The sequence below is a fragment of the Cydia splendana genome, chromosome 6, assembly GCF_910591565.1.
Source record: "Cydia splendana chromosome 6, ilCydSple1.2, whole genome shotgun sequence".
Classification (NCBI taxonomy): domain Eukaryota; kingdom Metazoa; phylum Arthropoda; class Insecta; order Lepidoptera; family Tortricidae; genus Cydia; species Cydia splendana.
In genome coordinates, this window is record NC_085965.1 from 16431183 (window position 1) to 16447549 (window position 16367).

At 39.7% G+C, this 16367-nt stretch overlaps 1 protein-coding gene across 1 annotated transcript; it reads right to left on the bottom strand.

Annotated features, from left to right (window-relative positions):
- Nucleotides 1-503: 503 nt before the first annotated feature.
- LOC134791481 (uncharacterized) lies at nucleotides 504-15933 on the bottom strand. The gene is made up of 4 exons (XM_063762524.1): nucleotides 14528-15933; nucleotides 10718-10728; nucleotides 4052-4079; nucleotides 504-1942 (listed from the first exon to the last, which is right to left on the bottom strand). The coding sequence occupies exons 1-4, from the start codon at nucleotides 15909-15911 to the stop codon at nucleotides 537-539; spliced, it is 2829 nt and encodes a 942-aa protein (XP_063618594.1). The 5' UTR covers nucleotides 15912-15933; the 3' UTR covers nucleotides 504-536.
- Nucleotides 15934-16367: the final 434 nt, after the last annotated feature.

Consider the following 16367-nt stretch of genomic DNA (forward strand, 5'->3'; position numbering starts at 1 on the left):
AACTTTTCAGGATTGCCATAAAACAAACCTAACCTACCCTAACCTATCTATAGAATAACCTTACGAAAGTCCTGAAAAGTTAACGGTTTCAGTTTTATGACTAACGATAATATGACAAACAATACATTATGACTTAAAACTTTATGGGAAACAAAGGGACCCCGAAGTGAACACTCTAAGCTTCCTTATTTTATTTCTCTATGACTTAGTATAAAATATTTGATGTTGTTAAACGAAGCTTGAGATGATTTTCTGTAGTTGTTGATTATGTAAAATGATATAGAACCTGATGCATTTTCCTTTTATACAATTTCATGGTTCAATTTTAAATGCGCAACTCGAGCAGCAGGTAATATTAGCAGGTTGAGCAGTAGGAGTTGGAGCTATTAAAACACAAGCTAATAATTATATTAAAACAACAATTATAATCCAATTCCAAAAAATATTTTAGTATAAATAACGAAAACGATATTTAAAATATGAGAATTTTGAAAAGGTAAGAATACATTTTAAATCTAAGATTTAATCATAAATAATCACCAAGGAACGCTTCTGCATAACGAATAAGCCTGTACGTGAATAAACTGGGGGCTGGTGTTTGTAACAATCCACCCACCCTCGGGGAACAACCGGCTGCTGAACACCACCTCTCCTTTTCCGCAGAACAGCTCTATAGAGCTCGCATCCAGGAATATCCTCCAAGAATCCATGCCGATTGGTGACCATTCTACTTGCCGAATATCATCGGAACCTCTATCTAGTACTACTTTGCCGACTTCAGGCTCCCATCGTATCCAAGCCTTCTCACCGCCGTCTGTACCTTCGAGTTGTAATTCAATTTTCTGACTTAAATTACCTGCCACGATTAATTCAGCCGTTTTTCCAAAACGCAGTTCCTGTTGAGGTTGTACAACGCCAATCATCTTTACCTCATCCCTAAGAACAGTCATAGCGTCCAAAGGTTTCATCGTGATCCGGTCGCCGACGAGCTTCAGTTCTCTAACCAACGTCAGAGCACCAGCCCAGCCGTCTTTCGCTTCAGGCGGAGGTTGCACCCACATGTTAAACCAACCTACAAGGAATCTTTTGCCAAACGCTTCCGTGGTCTGTGCTGCATAAAAATGGTGCCCGAAGTCGATTTCTTGAAAATCTACTTCAGGAACAAATTCGAAAGTATCATAGCTGAAACTCCCAATGATATATCCGGTCTGATGGGGATTCTTGAACCTATCGCCCTGCGGCTTCATGCCTTGTGGAGACATTAGTAGAACAAACTTTCCATCCAACTCAAAGAAGTCGGGACACTCGTACATATGGCTTTCACCCTTGGATTCTGCTATAATATTCAAATACTCCCAGTTCTTCATATCCGTTGACCTGTATAGCAAAACATGTCCTCGGTTATCGTCAGTCTTGCTACCGATGACTACATAGTAATGATCTCCGTGCTTCCAGGCCTTTGGATCCCTGAAGTCAGGCGATCCGTTAGGAGCAGAGGATATGACTGGATTTCCTTCGTACTTGTGAAATGTTATACCATCGTCACTGTAGGCTAGGTACTGGGTTTCGTTGGCCCATGGTTCAGCATCTAAATTAACATGTCCAGTATACATTATGATCATGGTGTCTCCATCTACCACAGCACTACCGGAGAAGCATTGTTCGGTTTCTGGTACTAAAGCTGTCGGCAAATATTTCCAATGTACCAGATCGCGACTGGCAACATGTCCCCAGTGCATGGGGCCCCACACTGAATCATATGGATGATATTGATAAAAAAGATGGAATTTCGATTTGTAATACGTGAATCCGTTCGGGTCGTTAATCCATCCAACCGGTGCAGCGACGTGGTAATGCAGTCTGTACCTTTGGTTGATATCTCCTTTCTTGCTGTCTATGTAGGCCTCTACCTTTTGAATATCTTGTTCTGTTTGCCGTGCAACTTTACAGTACACCAAAGTCAAAAACGCAAGTAGTACGAATATTTTAGCGGCCACCATGGTGTCGACTATCTCTTAAATGGAGTCACTATGTCTTATATAGGAGGTAAGATAGTTATCACGAAGATAATCTATTTTTGTTTGGTTCCACCTGAGAAGTGATTAGGATCGTTTCTTAAGGTGCAGTGCTTTTATCCAGCACAATTTAAAAAAATCGGTATACTGTTTTAAATCACAATACCTACGGTTGCAAAAAAATACCCTTGATTCTTTTATCTAGTACCTAACTATATCAATTCGAAACCTGATGTAACAACTTTCGCTTGATAGAAAAAATAATGAGCATCTACATTAAAACGCACCATTAAAAATTTATAACAATTATAACCTTTGCACAACGGGACGACCTTGACACATTTTGTAAAGAGTGGTGGGAGTGTGCATCGGATAGGACCAAATGGCGGGAAAGAGGGGAGGCCTTTGCCCAGCAGTGGGACACTCCTATAGGCTAATAAAAAATATATATATATATATATAACCTTTGCACAAATTGATATGAACCTATTAATATGCTTCTAAAAATACGTGATTTTATTCTTGACCGAACATATCGATTTCTTTTATTTTTTAAATAACTAAATATAACAATAATGATATTCGCGTCTAAGAGCTAGCTACGGAAATAGGTTTGCAAATAGGTAAAAAAATTTGGCTGTTTCATACATTTTCTATGGAAGGGTAAATTTTTTTTCGCGATTGCGGGGTTGGTCCCATAGTAAAAGTTGCTCAGTATAATCCCAAAACCTCCCTGGCAACGGGAATGCAGTTATTTTTTAGCCACCCTGTATGGGAACCCCGGAATTTCATAACAAAAGTTAAAAGTTTAAAAAATCATAACTCGAAATCTACGAAAAATCGGCTAACATACATGGGGTATATTCTGATAGCCCACGACGTGAGGAATCTAAAAAAAATTTTTGGACGTCAAGGTTTGGACCACCCTGTATATAGGTTAGAAGTTATTTAAGAAAATAGCCAAAAAATGACCCCGCCTCCTTTATCTCCGAAACTATTGGGTCAAAAATTTTGAAAAAAATACTCAAAATAGTTCTTTACCTAATATAGATAACAGGAAAACCTATTAGAAATGTGTAGTCAAGCGTGAGTTTCGGAGATAAAGGGGGGGGGGGGGGGGGAATGGTCGGACACAGAGAGACAGACAGACGCACGAGTGATACTATAAGAGTTCTGTTTTTTTCTTTTTGAGGTACGGAACCCTAAAAACATAATTAATTCGATCAAAAATAAAATTACGCATTTTTAGAAGAAATATTAATGTTATTGTTATGTGTACATGTACCTATGTTTATGTTCGTTTCAATTAGGTTAGTTACTAGAGAAAGGCCTTAAAAATAACTTTAATATTTTTGCTACCGTATTATGATCTAAAAAAAGCGATTTTTCATTAACTCTGCGGCGGAACCCACTGCACCTTAAGTAATTAAAACCTTTTCCTCAAGTATCATTTGGTTGGGCTTACCTAATGGGTTTTTATCGTATTTTTATTATGTTTTACCCGTATGTTAAAATAAAACTAAATACATTTTATTAATGTGTTTAACTTCCAAAAAGTATTCGACACGAGAAGTATCATATTCATAATTATTCATTTATTCATAAAATTACAAACTTTACATGTCAACAGGGTTATTAATTAATTAGGTCAATTTCAATTATCATATCATATCATATCATTTATTCCATTGTAATCATGTTCATTTGTACATTTGGTCTTACATTTGGCAAGTAGGTACATGATACCCTGCTAGGGTGTACAATATAGGATTTTAACTTATACCTAATTTTAATTTCAAGAAATATTAAATGTCAAAGAAAAAAAAAATAATATATTAAGACTAATTCATGCATAAAAGATATTCACATAATCATTAATAATCACAAATCATAGTCATTCTAAAGAATAAAATTTAACAATAAAATATAAAAATTAAAATAAAATTTATAAACTATCATTTTACATAATCAAATTTTCATCATTAAAAAAGTCTTCCAACGAATAATAACATTTTTCTAATAACATATCCTTTAACTGTTTCTTAAATAATTTATCGCTAATTTCTATATTCAGGAAACTAAGCACTTTATTCATTATACTATACGCACACATCGACAGTAAGGGCCGTTTCTTACCATAGCTAATTTGGAGGGTGGCAATAATAATTGAGTTATATATAATAATAACCGACTGGTTTGCGATTTGGTCTTGACAGTTTTTTTATCTCAAACAACTGAAGGTGACTTTTTACAAATAGTGCCGCCTCCATTATATATATGGAGGGTAGTGTTAGTATTTTCAGTTCTTTGAAATATGAGCGACAGCTGTTTGGTGCGCGCGTGTTGGATAAGATACGAATGCATTTTTTCTGCATAACGAACAGTTGATGCACATCGGTGCTTTCTCCCCACAGGATAATACCATATCGTAGCCATGCGTACGCATATGCAAAATATGCGGTTTTAGCGGTTTCAATGTTCGTATTAATCTTTAAGATGCTTAATGCGTAGGTGAACCTAGCCAGTTTGGATTTTATATCCTGTATGTGCGATTTCCAATTAATACTCGAGTCTAGTGTTATGCCCAATAGTTTGCACTCGTCTACTTCTTCGATGGTTTTATTATTGTCAATTTGTAAACTTATATGCAACGGATTTTTTTGATTTGGTTTAAATTGTATTATTTTCGTTTTATTAAAGTTTATATCGAGGTTATGTTCGTGGAGCCAGTCAGTAACTGTGTTGAGAGTCTCCAGTAGGCGAGTATTGCATTCTACACTATTTGTACAATTCAGTAATATTGAGACGTCGTCAGCAAACATAACGCATGATGTATTTAAAATTTTTGGCAAGTCATTTATGTATGCTATAAACAGAAGACATCCTGTAACACTTCCTTGCGGTATAATTAAATCTATCAATCTATATATCTATCTTTTAATTAAATTATCTTAGGTATAATCCAGTAACTTTGTCGAATTTTGTAATGTGGCTCTTTTGCGTCAAATCCGGAAGTTCTGATTTTTTGCAGACTTATTTATGATGTTGGCCCAATGAATAATCCAAGTTTGTGACCTCGAGCGCCGAACGCAACTTTGTCAAAACTCGAAAAAACCGCGAAAAATTCAGTTTTCTTTTAGATTTGGGCGATTAAAAGACTAGTTTTTGATAGTACCTTCTCAACAGTACTTTCAATTAACAATTTAGGCAAAAGTATCGTTATTTATGGCAAGGGGAGTCAAATATCAGAAAGGAAATTGTATAACAAAACTAATCAATTTATACCCAAATTTCAATTGCTTATCGTAAAAAAATTAATAAAATCGTACTTGGAACCTAAAATGCTCTAGTGCAGAAACGTATCATTTTCTGCACACCTTTTAGAACAACAATGACCCTCTTTCAGAGCATGAGAAATGAAAAATATTTTACAGTACATATGGTCCTATGCACACTAGCGCCACAATAATCACGTGATTATTTAACAGTGGCGCTAGTGTGCACGTTGATGGGCTCTTAAGCAGTGGTGTGGTCGGACCTTTGCAGTGGCGGCGGCGAACTGGTGAGGTTGCAGTTGCCATACCGTCACCTTTATGATGTCATTCATAAGCGTACCGTTTTCACCGCATACTCCACACACCGCTGCTTAAAAACGGACGTGACGTAAACTTCACGACGAAAAACGAATTCACTACGAGGACATGCGTTAAAATCGTGACATTTACGACGCGATACTGCAATTCCGCACCGTCAGTGGTTTTTTAGCAGCGGTGTGTGGAGCATGCGATAAAAACGGTAGGTACACTTACGATACGTCACTGCGATTCCGTAACGTCCCTGTTTTTTAAGCAGCGATGTGGTCGGAGCTTTACACCAGCGATTATGACGGACTAGTCACTCATTTTATCAAAGAAATTGACAGATACCGTAAAATGGGGTGAGGAGGGATTACGAGGGCAGTTGGGTTATGAATGGGGTGAGGAGGGATTACAGAGGGGTGAGTTGGTTTTTACAGGCTACTGCTACGTAAATCATATATTCTAATAACATATCAAGCTATTATAATGTTCATAATCCCAAAGTATCGATCCAACAATTTTCAAAACTCACCTTAGTAGGCACTGGCATCAACAACAACGGCGAATACATCACTCACCTTCGGTTTGCGGACGATATCGTAGTCATGGCAAAGTCGATGGAAGAACTCAGCATGATGCTCCATGATCTTAACCGAGTTTCACAACCGGCTTGAAAATTAACATGGACAAGACGAAACTTATGTCAAATGCCAATGTTGTGCCCATCCCAGTCTCTGTTGGGAACTCGGTACTCGAAGTTGTTGACTCGTACATCTACCTAGGACAAGTAGTCCAATTAGGTAGGTCCAATTTCGAGAAAGAGGTCAACCGCCGAATCCAACTCGGTTGGGCAGCGTTCGGGAAACTACGTAATGTCTTTTCGTCCGACATACGCAGTGCCTCAAGACGAAAGTCTTTAATCAATGTTTTTAGTATTCAACCTTAATACTGCTATACTGATTTACTTGAGGTAGCGAGGCTACTGGCCGGCGACGCAGAAAAGGTGGTCTGAAAAATAATAACTAACAGTGTCAGTGTCACAGCAAAATCGCGAAGAAATAGATCGCCTAATTCGCAAGAAACAGTAAAACCCTAGTAAAAACTCATAATTCAGTGCGTGTAAATAACGAGGAATCAGCAATCCACCCGCAGAGGCCTCTGCCAGCTGCAGACCACAAGACTGACGGTAAGCGCGCTCACCCTTTTGTACCTCAGTATAGTGTTACGATAGGAACTTACAGAAACTACAGTCCACACCCCTGGCTTTACGCCACATTTTCTGGCCTCCGAGCCGAATCTTAAATTTCCCAAATTTTGAACCCTCCTAGATTTATTTTTTCCCCAAATCCTATCTTCTATAGGCTAACCGTTGCGTTTCCCTTGCGGATCGTATTGCGCATATTATCTCGCTGTTTCCTATTTATTTCTACGGTTTTTACTGATATCTATTTCAATAAAATATCCAATTCGTCATACATTTTTGTCCGTGACAAACAATGGCGGAAGGCGAGGTGCAATTGTTATTGCAAATAAATACGTTGACACTCAAAAAAGAATATTTGTTTAACAAATTACAAAAGGCTTATGATGTATCCAAAACTGTTAAATTGGATAGTCTAGACTCGGTGCAAGATTACATGGTACAGTTTTCGGAACTCGATGACGCACGTTGCGACTTCGAAAAAATTGTCATGGAGATTATCATGATGGAGATGCAGGCAAACCCCAAAGCTAAACCTTCAACAAGCTCGTTAGAAAGTTTCGATGATTTATATTTCGCTTGCAAAAAGGTAGCTTTGAACTGTAACCGTCTAGTCCAGGAGCCAGCCAAAATAATTTCACTGAAACCAAGGATGATTGTTTCGCTAGGCCACATTTACCGAAGCTGACCTTGTTGGAATTTGATGGTCAGGTGGAGAATTGGGCCACATTTCATGATACTTTTGTGTCTTTGGTTCACAATCGCAAGTTCGAGAACATAGATAAATTTCATTATCTGCTGTCTTGTGTCAAAGGCCCAGCACTGAATATTATCAAGAGTCTTCCGATCACGTCTTACAACTATCCTGTAGTTTGGCAAAGCTTACTTGATAAGTACCAAGATGTCAGGGCGTTGACCGGCAGGTATCTGGATAAAATGCTGAACTTTTCATCTTTGACAAAAGACAGTGCAGCGAATTTAACCTCATTCGTGGAAACTTTTGACCATTCCTTGAAAGCTATTCACGCCTTGCAGATTGAGAACTTGGACGACTATCTGTTATGCCATCTGGCACTTCGCGGGCTAGACAGTCATACTCGAAAATTGTTTGAAGAAAGCCGCGATCAAAATAAATTACCGACTTTCGCGGAATTAATACATTTTGTAAACAAACAAATTAAAGTGTTGGAACATACTTTTCCTAGTACTAGCTCCCGGACTATAAATAATCAACAAGTCAAAGTGAAGTCACCTGTCAACTTCACGCAACCGAGTCATAAACCTGCCAGTTTCAAATATTCGAACGCGACCTCGTCTTCGCAAAAGGTTGGATTAACTGTTTCGCGTAATAATGATACTCAAAATAATTCGTACCAAAACAAACTGACTTGCGTGCATTGCAACTCAAATCATCTGATTTATCGTTGCGAACAGTTTCGTAAACTGTTGATTCAAGATAGGATTGACCGTGTCAACGCCTTGAAGATATGCAGCAACTGTTTGAAAAGTGGTCACGAAGCGTCAAGTTGTAAGAGCAACATGACTTGTGGAGTTTGCTCTCAGCCTCATCATTATTTGCTACATCGGGATGCAAGTGTTCTGCAGGCACCGGCCGTGCCGACCCTGCAGACGCCCCGCGCTGCCGCTCCAACTGGAACTGAGAATCTTCACTCCGTGAGTGAAAATTCAGGTTCTTACGGTGTAGTGTTGGGGACTACGAGGACTGTAGTGGTTGACATCACCGGTCAACATCAGAACTGCCGTGCTGTTCTTGATTCTGGAGCGCAAAGCTCATTTATTACTTTGAATTGTGCTCAACGTTTGGGCTTACCTCGCAACAAATGTCCTTACACAGTATCAGGACTTGGAGGTGAACTTGTCAAAAACTTTGGCATAGTGACGTGCGACTTGAAACCGTGTAAATCGGACGTTCCGAGTTTCCAGGTGGAGATGGTCGTCGTGGAGAAAGTGTCATCTGAAATGCCAAATGTTTCGTTTCCGCCAGAAGTTGTGGAAGAATACAAGAATTTTGAATTGGCTGACCCGTTGTTTTTCGAGAAGTCATCGGTGGATATTCTACTGGATAATGGCGTCGTGTCCGAATTGATTATGGACAAGCCTACTACTGTCAAACCGAGCATTCCAAAGGTTATTGAAACCATTTTTGGGTACGTGGTTAGCGGAAGATTATACAACGACACCGAACTACCAACACAGAGCTTCCATCTGACGATTTCTTTAGAGAAGACTTTGGACAAAACGCTGCGTGACTTCTGGGAAGTCGAGGAATTGCCGTGCAAACCTGTGCTCAGCCCACAAGATCAGCTGGCTGAAGATATTTACGTGCGTGATCACTCCCGTGATGAGGGGGGAGGTATATCGTGCCGCTGCCTTTTGTTCCTGATGCGCCGATACTCGGAGACTCTCGCGCTGCTGCCGAGCGACGACTGCTGGCAACAGAGCGCAAACTCGCGCGCTCACCAGTGCTGCAGCAAGCGTACAATGACTTCATGTTGGAGTATGAGAAACTAGACCACATGGAATTGTATACTGGTAGCGAGCCGAGCAAATATATTGTACCACATCACAGCATTTTAAGGCCAAGCAGCACATCTACTCCGTTGCGCGTAGTCTTTGATGCTAGTGCGAAAACGTCTACAAACGTCTCTCTTAACGACACCCAGTTCACGGGACCAAACCTATACCGTGATATAGGTGCCATAATAACAAATTTTCGATTATTCGAATACTGTTTTGCAAGTGATATTTGCAAAATGTATCGTGCAATCCTTGTGCGCGAATCTGATCGAAAATATCAACACATTTTATATCGATCGTCCGTTGACGAGCCGATAAAAGTCTATGAGTTGAAAACAATCACATATGGCGTGAGTTCTAGTCCATTTCTGGCCATACGCACTTTACTACAATTAGCCAGTGATGAAGGCGAACGTTTCCCTTCTGCTGCTGAAGTTGTACGTCAAGGCATCTATATGGATGATATCCTGTGGTCATGCGCCACCTTCTCTCAGGCATGTGCATTACAGGACGAGTTGATTAATATGCTACAGTGCGGAGGACTTGTACTTAAGAAGTGGTCGAGCAACTCTGAACAATTGTTTGAGCGCGTCCCGGCTGAACATCGTGAAACTACTGTCACTTTTCAGAAGGACAGAGATGACGTTTCAATAAAGCTTTTAGGCTTGAAATGGTCTCCGGTGTTTGACGCGTTCAGCTTCTCGTTGAATAAACAAGATACCGTCAATACTAAGCGATCTGTACTGAAGACTCTTGCGTCAATTTATGATCCTGTTGGATACATTGCTCCATGCACATTTGTTGCAAAGTGCATTCTTCAGGACCTTTGGAAGGTGGGCCTCGGTTGGGATGATCCACTTCCTCAAGACGTATGCGAGCAGTGGTTGACGTTCATTGACGAACTACCCCGACTATCCGAGTTACACTCGAACTCTTACTTACATAAGGCGGGGACCAAAAGGAATACACCAACTATTTTTTTTTAAACCTTACTCTTGCGTTAATTTTGACCAAGGCAGAATCTTATACAGCCACAGTTAAACGTTTGTAGGTTTAAATGGGTTTTTAAAGTGATTTAGCAGTATATGCATGAAAAAAAAATACAAGATTAAAATTGTTTATTTCATTCATCAATTGTTATTTAAATTCTTAAAATATTTTTATTTTGTTATTTTGTGGTGCGGCCAGGGTGCGGCGCACCAAGATCGCGGCGCGTCGCGTTAGTCTATTACGGCTTTTAGAACGAAAAAGTAAGAGGCAATCCCGCTGATTTTTATAATAATAATTAACAAATCATTTTAAAATACTGCAGTTTGTTAAAATATGTGTATTTTTCGTAAATATTGCAATCTAAATGTTCTTCGCTAGAGGTTATTTATCTTCACACATGTAAAGTCTCCGATTGCAAGTAACAGGCCTATTCGGATTTCGAGATAATCACAAGATCTTGAGACGATTTAGAAATCAACTAGATTTACATTAGATATCGACTAGATGTGACTTGGATATCTAAGTCATAACTTGTCGAAACCGTTCAAGAGGACCTCCAGAATCGCGGAAACGTCAAATTTGACATATCTATCTTACAAATATCTTTAAATTATCCGTATCGTCCCTTCCCTATCGTATCCTTGCCATTATGCTTAGCGTTTGTGGACTATAAGAAAGCCTTCGATTCGGTGGAAACATGGGCGGTGCTTGAGTCTCTTCAGCGATGCCATATTGACTATCGGTAAGTACATCGAAGTGTTGAAGTGTTTGTATAGTAACGCCACCATGTCGGTCCGAGTACAGGAGCAGAGCACGAGGGCGATTCTATTGCGAAGAGGCGTAAGGCAGGGAGACGTTATCTCTCCGAAACTGTTTACTGCCGTAATGGAAGACGCCTTCAAGCTCCTGGAATGGGAAGGACTTGGCATCAACATCAACGGCGAATACATCACTCACCTTCGGTTTGCCGACGATATCGTAGTCATGGCAAAATCGATGGAGGAACTCAGCATGCTACTCGATGACCTCAACCGAGTTTCACAACGGGTGGGCTTGAAAATGAACATGGACAAGACGAAACTTATGTCAACTGCCAATGTTGTGCCCATCCCAGTCTCTGTTGGGAACTCGGTACTCGAAGTTGTTGACTCGTACATCTACCTAGGACAAGTAGTCCAATTAGGTAGGTCCAACTTCGAGAAAGAGGTCAACCGCCGAATCCAACTCGGTTGGGCAGCGTTCGGGAAACTATTACGTAATGTCTTTTCGTCCGACATACCTCAGTGCCTCAAGACGAAAGTCTTTAATAAATGTGTGTTACCAGTGATGACTTACGGCTCCGAAACGTGGTCTTTCACTATCGGCCTCATCTCAAAACTCAAAGTCGCTCAACGAGCTATGGAGAGGGCTATGCTCGGAGTTTCTCTACGTGATCGAATCAGAAATGAGGAGATCCGTAGACGAACTAAAGTCACCGACATAGCCCACCGGATTAGCAGGCTGAAGTGGCAATTGGCAGGCCACATTGCACGCAGAGAAGATGGCCGATGGGGTCGAAAAGTGCTCGAGTGGAGACCACGGACTAGCAAGCGCAGCGTAGGACGTCCACCCACAAGATGGACAGACGATCTTGTTAAGGTCGCCGAAAGACGCTGGATGCGGGTCGCTTCCAACCGGCACGTATGAAGGTCCAAGGGGGAGGCCTATGTTCAGCAGTGGACGTCTTATGGCTGAGATGACGATGATCCGTATCGTAACTTGTTGAAGTCTAGTAGAAATCTAATTCATTTTCCGAATCGAGCCGTAAGTCCTAAGGAAAAATCATGGCCGTAAGTCTATTTAGGTAAGTAGTTGATTTACTGATTTTGCAAAATTGTCTTGTCTTGTTTGGTTTCCTCACATTCAATATGAAAAGTAGAGTGTTGAACTTGGGTGAAAGGCACCATTTCCGTCTCGGACTATTGGCGCTTTCACTGCGTTCGAGCGCTACCTACCTCGACAGAAATGGGTGCCTTTCAACCCTTGGTTAACAATCTACTATTTATCGAAGTTTGAATGTCAGTTTTATCCCTACTCACCCCATTTTACGGTACGCGTATTTATTGTTATTTCCTTTGGTAATAATGCAGTATTTCGTACGCAAACGTACAAATGAGAAATTCTCCAAGTGTTTTACTAGGAAAGATAACAGAATTCAGCCCATGAATTAAGATAATCTCAACATCTAGATCTGATACGAGTTGATATGTTTAGTTGGTCGACATTATCTGACAGCTTGGTCTTATGTGAGTAATGTTTCGAGATGATGAGACAACTGTAAGACCTATCAGAGTTATGAACATTAGGTAATAGATATACATACTTGCAATTAATTGTCCTTGGTTTCAGATTTGAGGTGGAATTTTTCAATTTGGAGAAGAAGAGCAGTATATTTTCAGAGTAATTGAGATAAGTTAAAATTATTTAAAAATTAGTTAGGTAAGAACCCACACAACGGCCTTATCTTCCGTCGCAAGTTTCGCGCGGCGCGCCATATTTTTTGTTTCCTTCTAATTTCCTGACTTTACGCCCCCTCCAAATACTCTACGGCCGCGTGGTCCGACAGTCATGTCCGACAGGTCGGACGACAAGGAATTTTTATTCCTCGCTGTCCGACCACTCTCACTATAAGAAATTTTATAATTCCTCGTAGTTCAATAGTCGAACTAACATAAGAGGAATTATTTCTATTTCAAAAATATTCTAAAATAAATAAAGAGCACAATATTTAAATTATTGTTTTGCGAATTTTTAAAAGCCAATATTACATTGTAAGTCCTGGTATTAATTGTATTAATCACCAAGGAAAACGCTCCTGCATAACGAAAATGCTTTTATGTGAATAAATTGGGTGCTGGTATTTGTAACCACCCACCCACCCTCAGGGAACAGTCGGCTGCTGAACACCACCTCTTCTCCGCAGAACAGCTCGCATCCAGGAATATCCTCCAAGCATCCATGCCGATTGGTGACCATTCCACTTGCCGAATATCACCTGAACTCTATCTATTACTACTTTGCCGGCTTCAGGCTCCCAACGTATCCAACCCTTAAGGATGAATCACGTTAGACCGGGCCGTGTCCGACTCGGAGCTTCCGGCGCATCGTTTTCTATGGAAAGCATCACGTGATCACCTGTCATGTCATAGAAAAGTTAGCGCCGGAAACTCCGGCCCGGACACGGCCCGGTCTAACGTGATTCATCCTTTAGTCGATGCTTCATTTTGTCAATCCCTTGTTTTTGCTAGAAAAAGTTCCAAGTCTAGCTATAAAAAAACTCTAAGAAAAAAAATTACGATGTTATTTATGTGTGCGAAATATTTTTTTAAAGTATTCCCAATGGCATACCCTTATCCCTGTCACACCTTCGACATCTCCTATTAGCCTTTTGTGATTTGGGATTTAGTATGAAAAAAAATATATGGCAAACTTTATAAAGTGACCGAACTCTAAATGCCAATTTTAGAGAGGGGTGATAACGTTATTTACTATAAAATACGTAGTAGTAGTCGTCATAGATAAATAAGTAAATTTAGAGTGCTCACTCCGTACATAGATTTCCTTACTTAATATATAAAAATCCTAACTTAAGAACTGAACTTAAATAAATGAAATAAATTGTATCAGAGTGCATGTTAAAACTTATGATTAATAAGTTTTAAACTTATTAAATACTTTTTAAGCTTGAATCTTATTGTAAATAAGTTTTCGCTATGCTCGCTTCAAACTTATACATATAAATTGATTTTTATCTAATTATTTTATTTCTCTATGACTTAGTATAAAAATATTTGATGTCGTTAAAAAATGGAGGTTGAGATGTTTTTCTGTAGTTGTTGCTTAATGTAAAATGATATAGAACCTGATAATTTTCCCTTTTATCCAATTTCATGGTTCAATTTTAAATGCGCAACTTGAACAGTAGGAGATAATAGTATTAAAACACAAGCTAATAATAATATCAAAACAACAAATATAATTAAATTCCAAAAATATTTTAGAATAAATAACGAACACAATATTTAAAATATGAGAATTTTGAAAAGGTAATAATACATTTTAAATCCTAGATTTAATCATAAATAATCACCAAGGAACGCTTCTGCCTAACGAATAAGCCTGTACGTGAATAAACTGGGGGCTGGTGTTTGTAACAATCCACCCACCCTCAGGGAACAACCGGCTGCTGAACACCACCTCTCCTTCTCCGCAGAACAGCTCTATAGAACTCGCATCCAGGAATATCCTCCAAGTATCCATACCGATTGGCGACCATTCTACTTGCCGAATATCATCTGAACCTCTATCTACTACTACTTTGCCGACTTCAGGCTCCCAACGTATCCAAGCCTTCTCACCGCCGTCTGTACCTTCGAGTTGTAATTCAATTTTCTGACCTAAATCACCTGCCACGATTAATTCAGCCGTTTTTCCAAAACGCAGTTCCTGTTGAGGTTGTACAATCCCAATCATTTTTACCTCATCCCTAAGAACAGCCATGGCGTCTAAAGGTTTCATCGTAATCCGGTCGCCGACGAGCTTCAGTTCTCTAACCAATGTCATAGCACCAGCCCAGCCATCTTCCGCTTCAGGCCGAGGTTGCTCCCACATGTTAAACCAAGCTACAAGGACTCTTTTGCCAAACGCTTCCGTGGTCTGTGCTGCATAAAAATCGTGCCCGAAGTCGATTTCTTGAAAATCTACTTCAGGAACAAATTCGAAAGTATCATAGCTGAAACTCCCAATTATATATCCGGTCTGCTGAAGATTTTTGAACCTGTCGCCCTGCGGCTCCATGCCTTGTGGAGACATTAGTAGAACAAACTTTCCATCCAACTCAAAGAAATCGGGACACTCGTACATATAGCTATCACCCTTGGATTCTGCTATAATATTCAAATACTCCCAGTTCTTCATATCCGTTGACCTGTACAGCAAAACATGGCCTCGGTTGTCGTCGGTCTTGCTACCGATGACTACATAATAATGATCTCCGTGCTTCCAAGCCTTTGGATCTCTGAAGTCAGGCGATCCGTTAGGAGCAGAGGATATAACTGGATTTCCTTCGTACTTGTGAAATGTTATACCATCGTCACTATAGGCTAGGTACTGGGTTTCGTTGGCCCATGGTTCAGCATCTAAATTGATATGTCCAGTATACATTAGGATCATGGTGTCTCCATCTACCACAGCACTACCGGAGAAGCATTGTTCGGTTTCTGGTACTAAAGCTGTCGGCAAATATTTCCAATTTACTAGATCGCGACTGGCAACATGTCCCCAGTGCATGGGGCCCCACACTGAATCATATGGATAATATTGATAAAAAAGATGGAATTCCGATTTGTAATACGTGAATCCGTTCGGGTCATTAATCCATCCAACCGGTGCAGCGACGTGGTAATGCAGTCTGTACCTTTGGTTGATATCTCCTTTCTTGCTGTCTATGTAGGCCTCTACATTTTGAATATCTTGTTCTGTTTGGCGTGCAACTTTACAGTACACCAAAGTCAAAAACGCTAGTAGTACGAATATTTTAGCGGCAACCATGGTGTCGACTATCTCTTAAATGCAGTCACTATGTCTTATATAGGAGGTAAGATAGTTATCTCGAAGATAATCTGAAGTGTTTTGTTTGGTTCCACCTGAGAAGTGATTAGGATCGTTTCTTAAGGTGCAGTGCTTTTACTCGTAGCCAGCAGAATTTTAAAAAATCTTAGTATTCTTTCAAATCACAATACCTACGGTTGCAAAAAAATATTAATATTAACCTTGATTCTTTTTTCTAGTACCTACCTACATCGATTCTAAACCTGATGTACCTAACAACTTTCGCTTGTTAGAAAAAATAACGAGCATCTACATTAAAACTCACCATTAAACATTTATAACCTTTGCACAAATTGATATGACAATCACATTTTTTTTTTATTACTAATATTTTTTTATTAATCCTATAGTTAGTATAATTGACATGAACCTATGAATATGCTTCTAAAAAATACG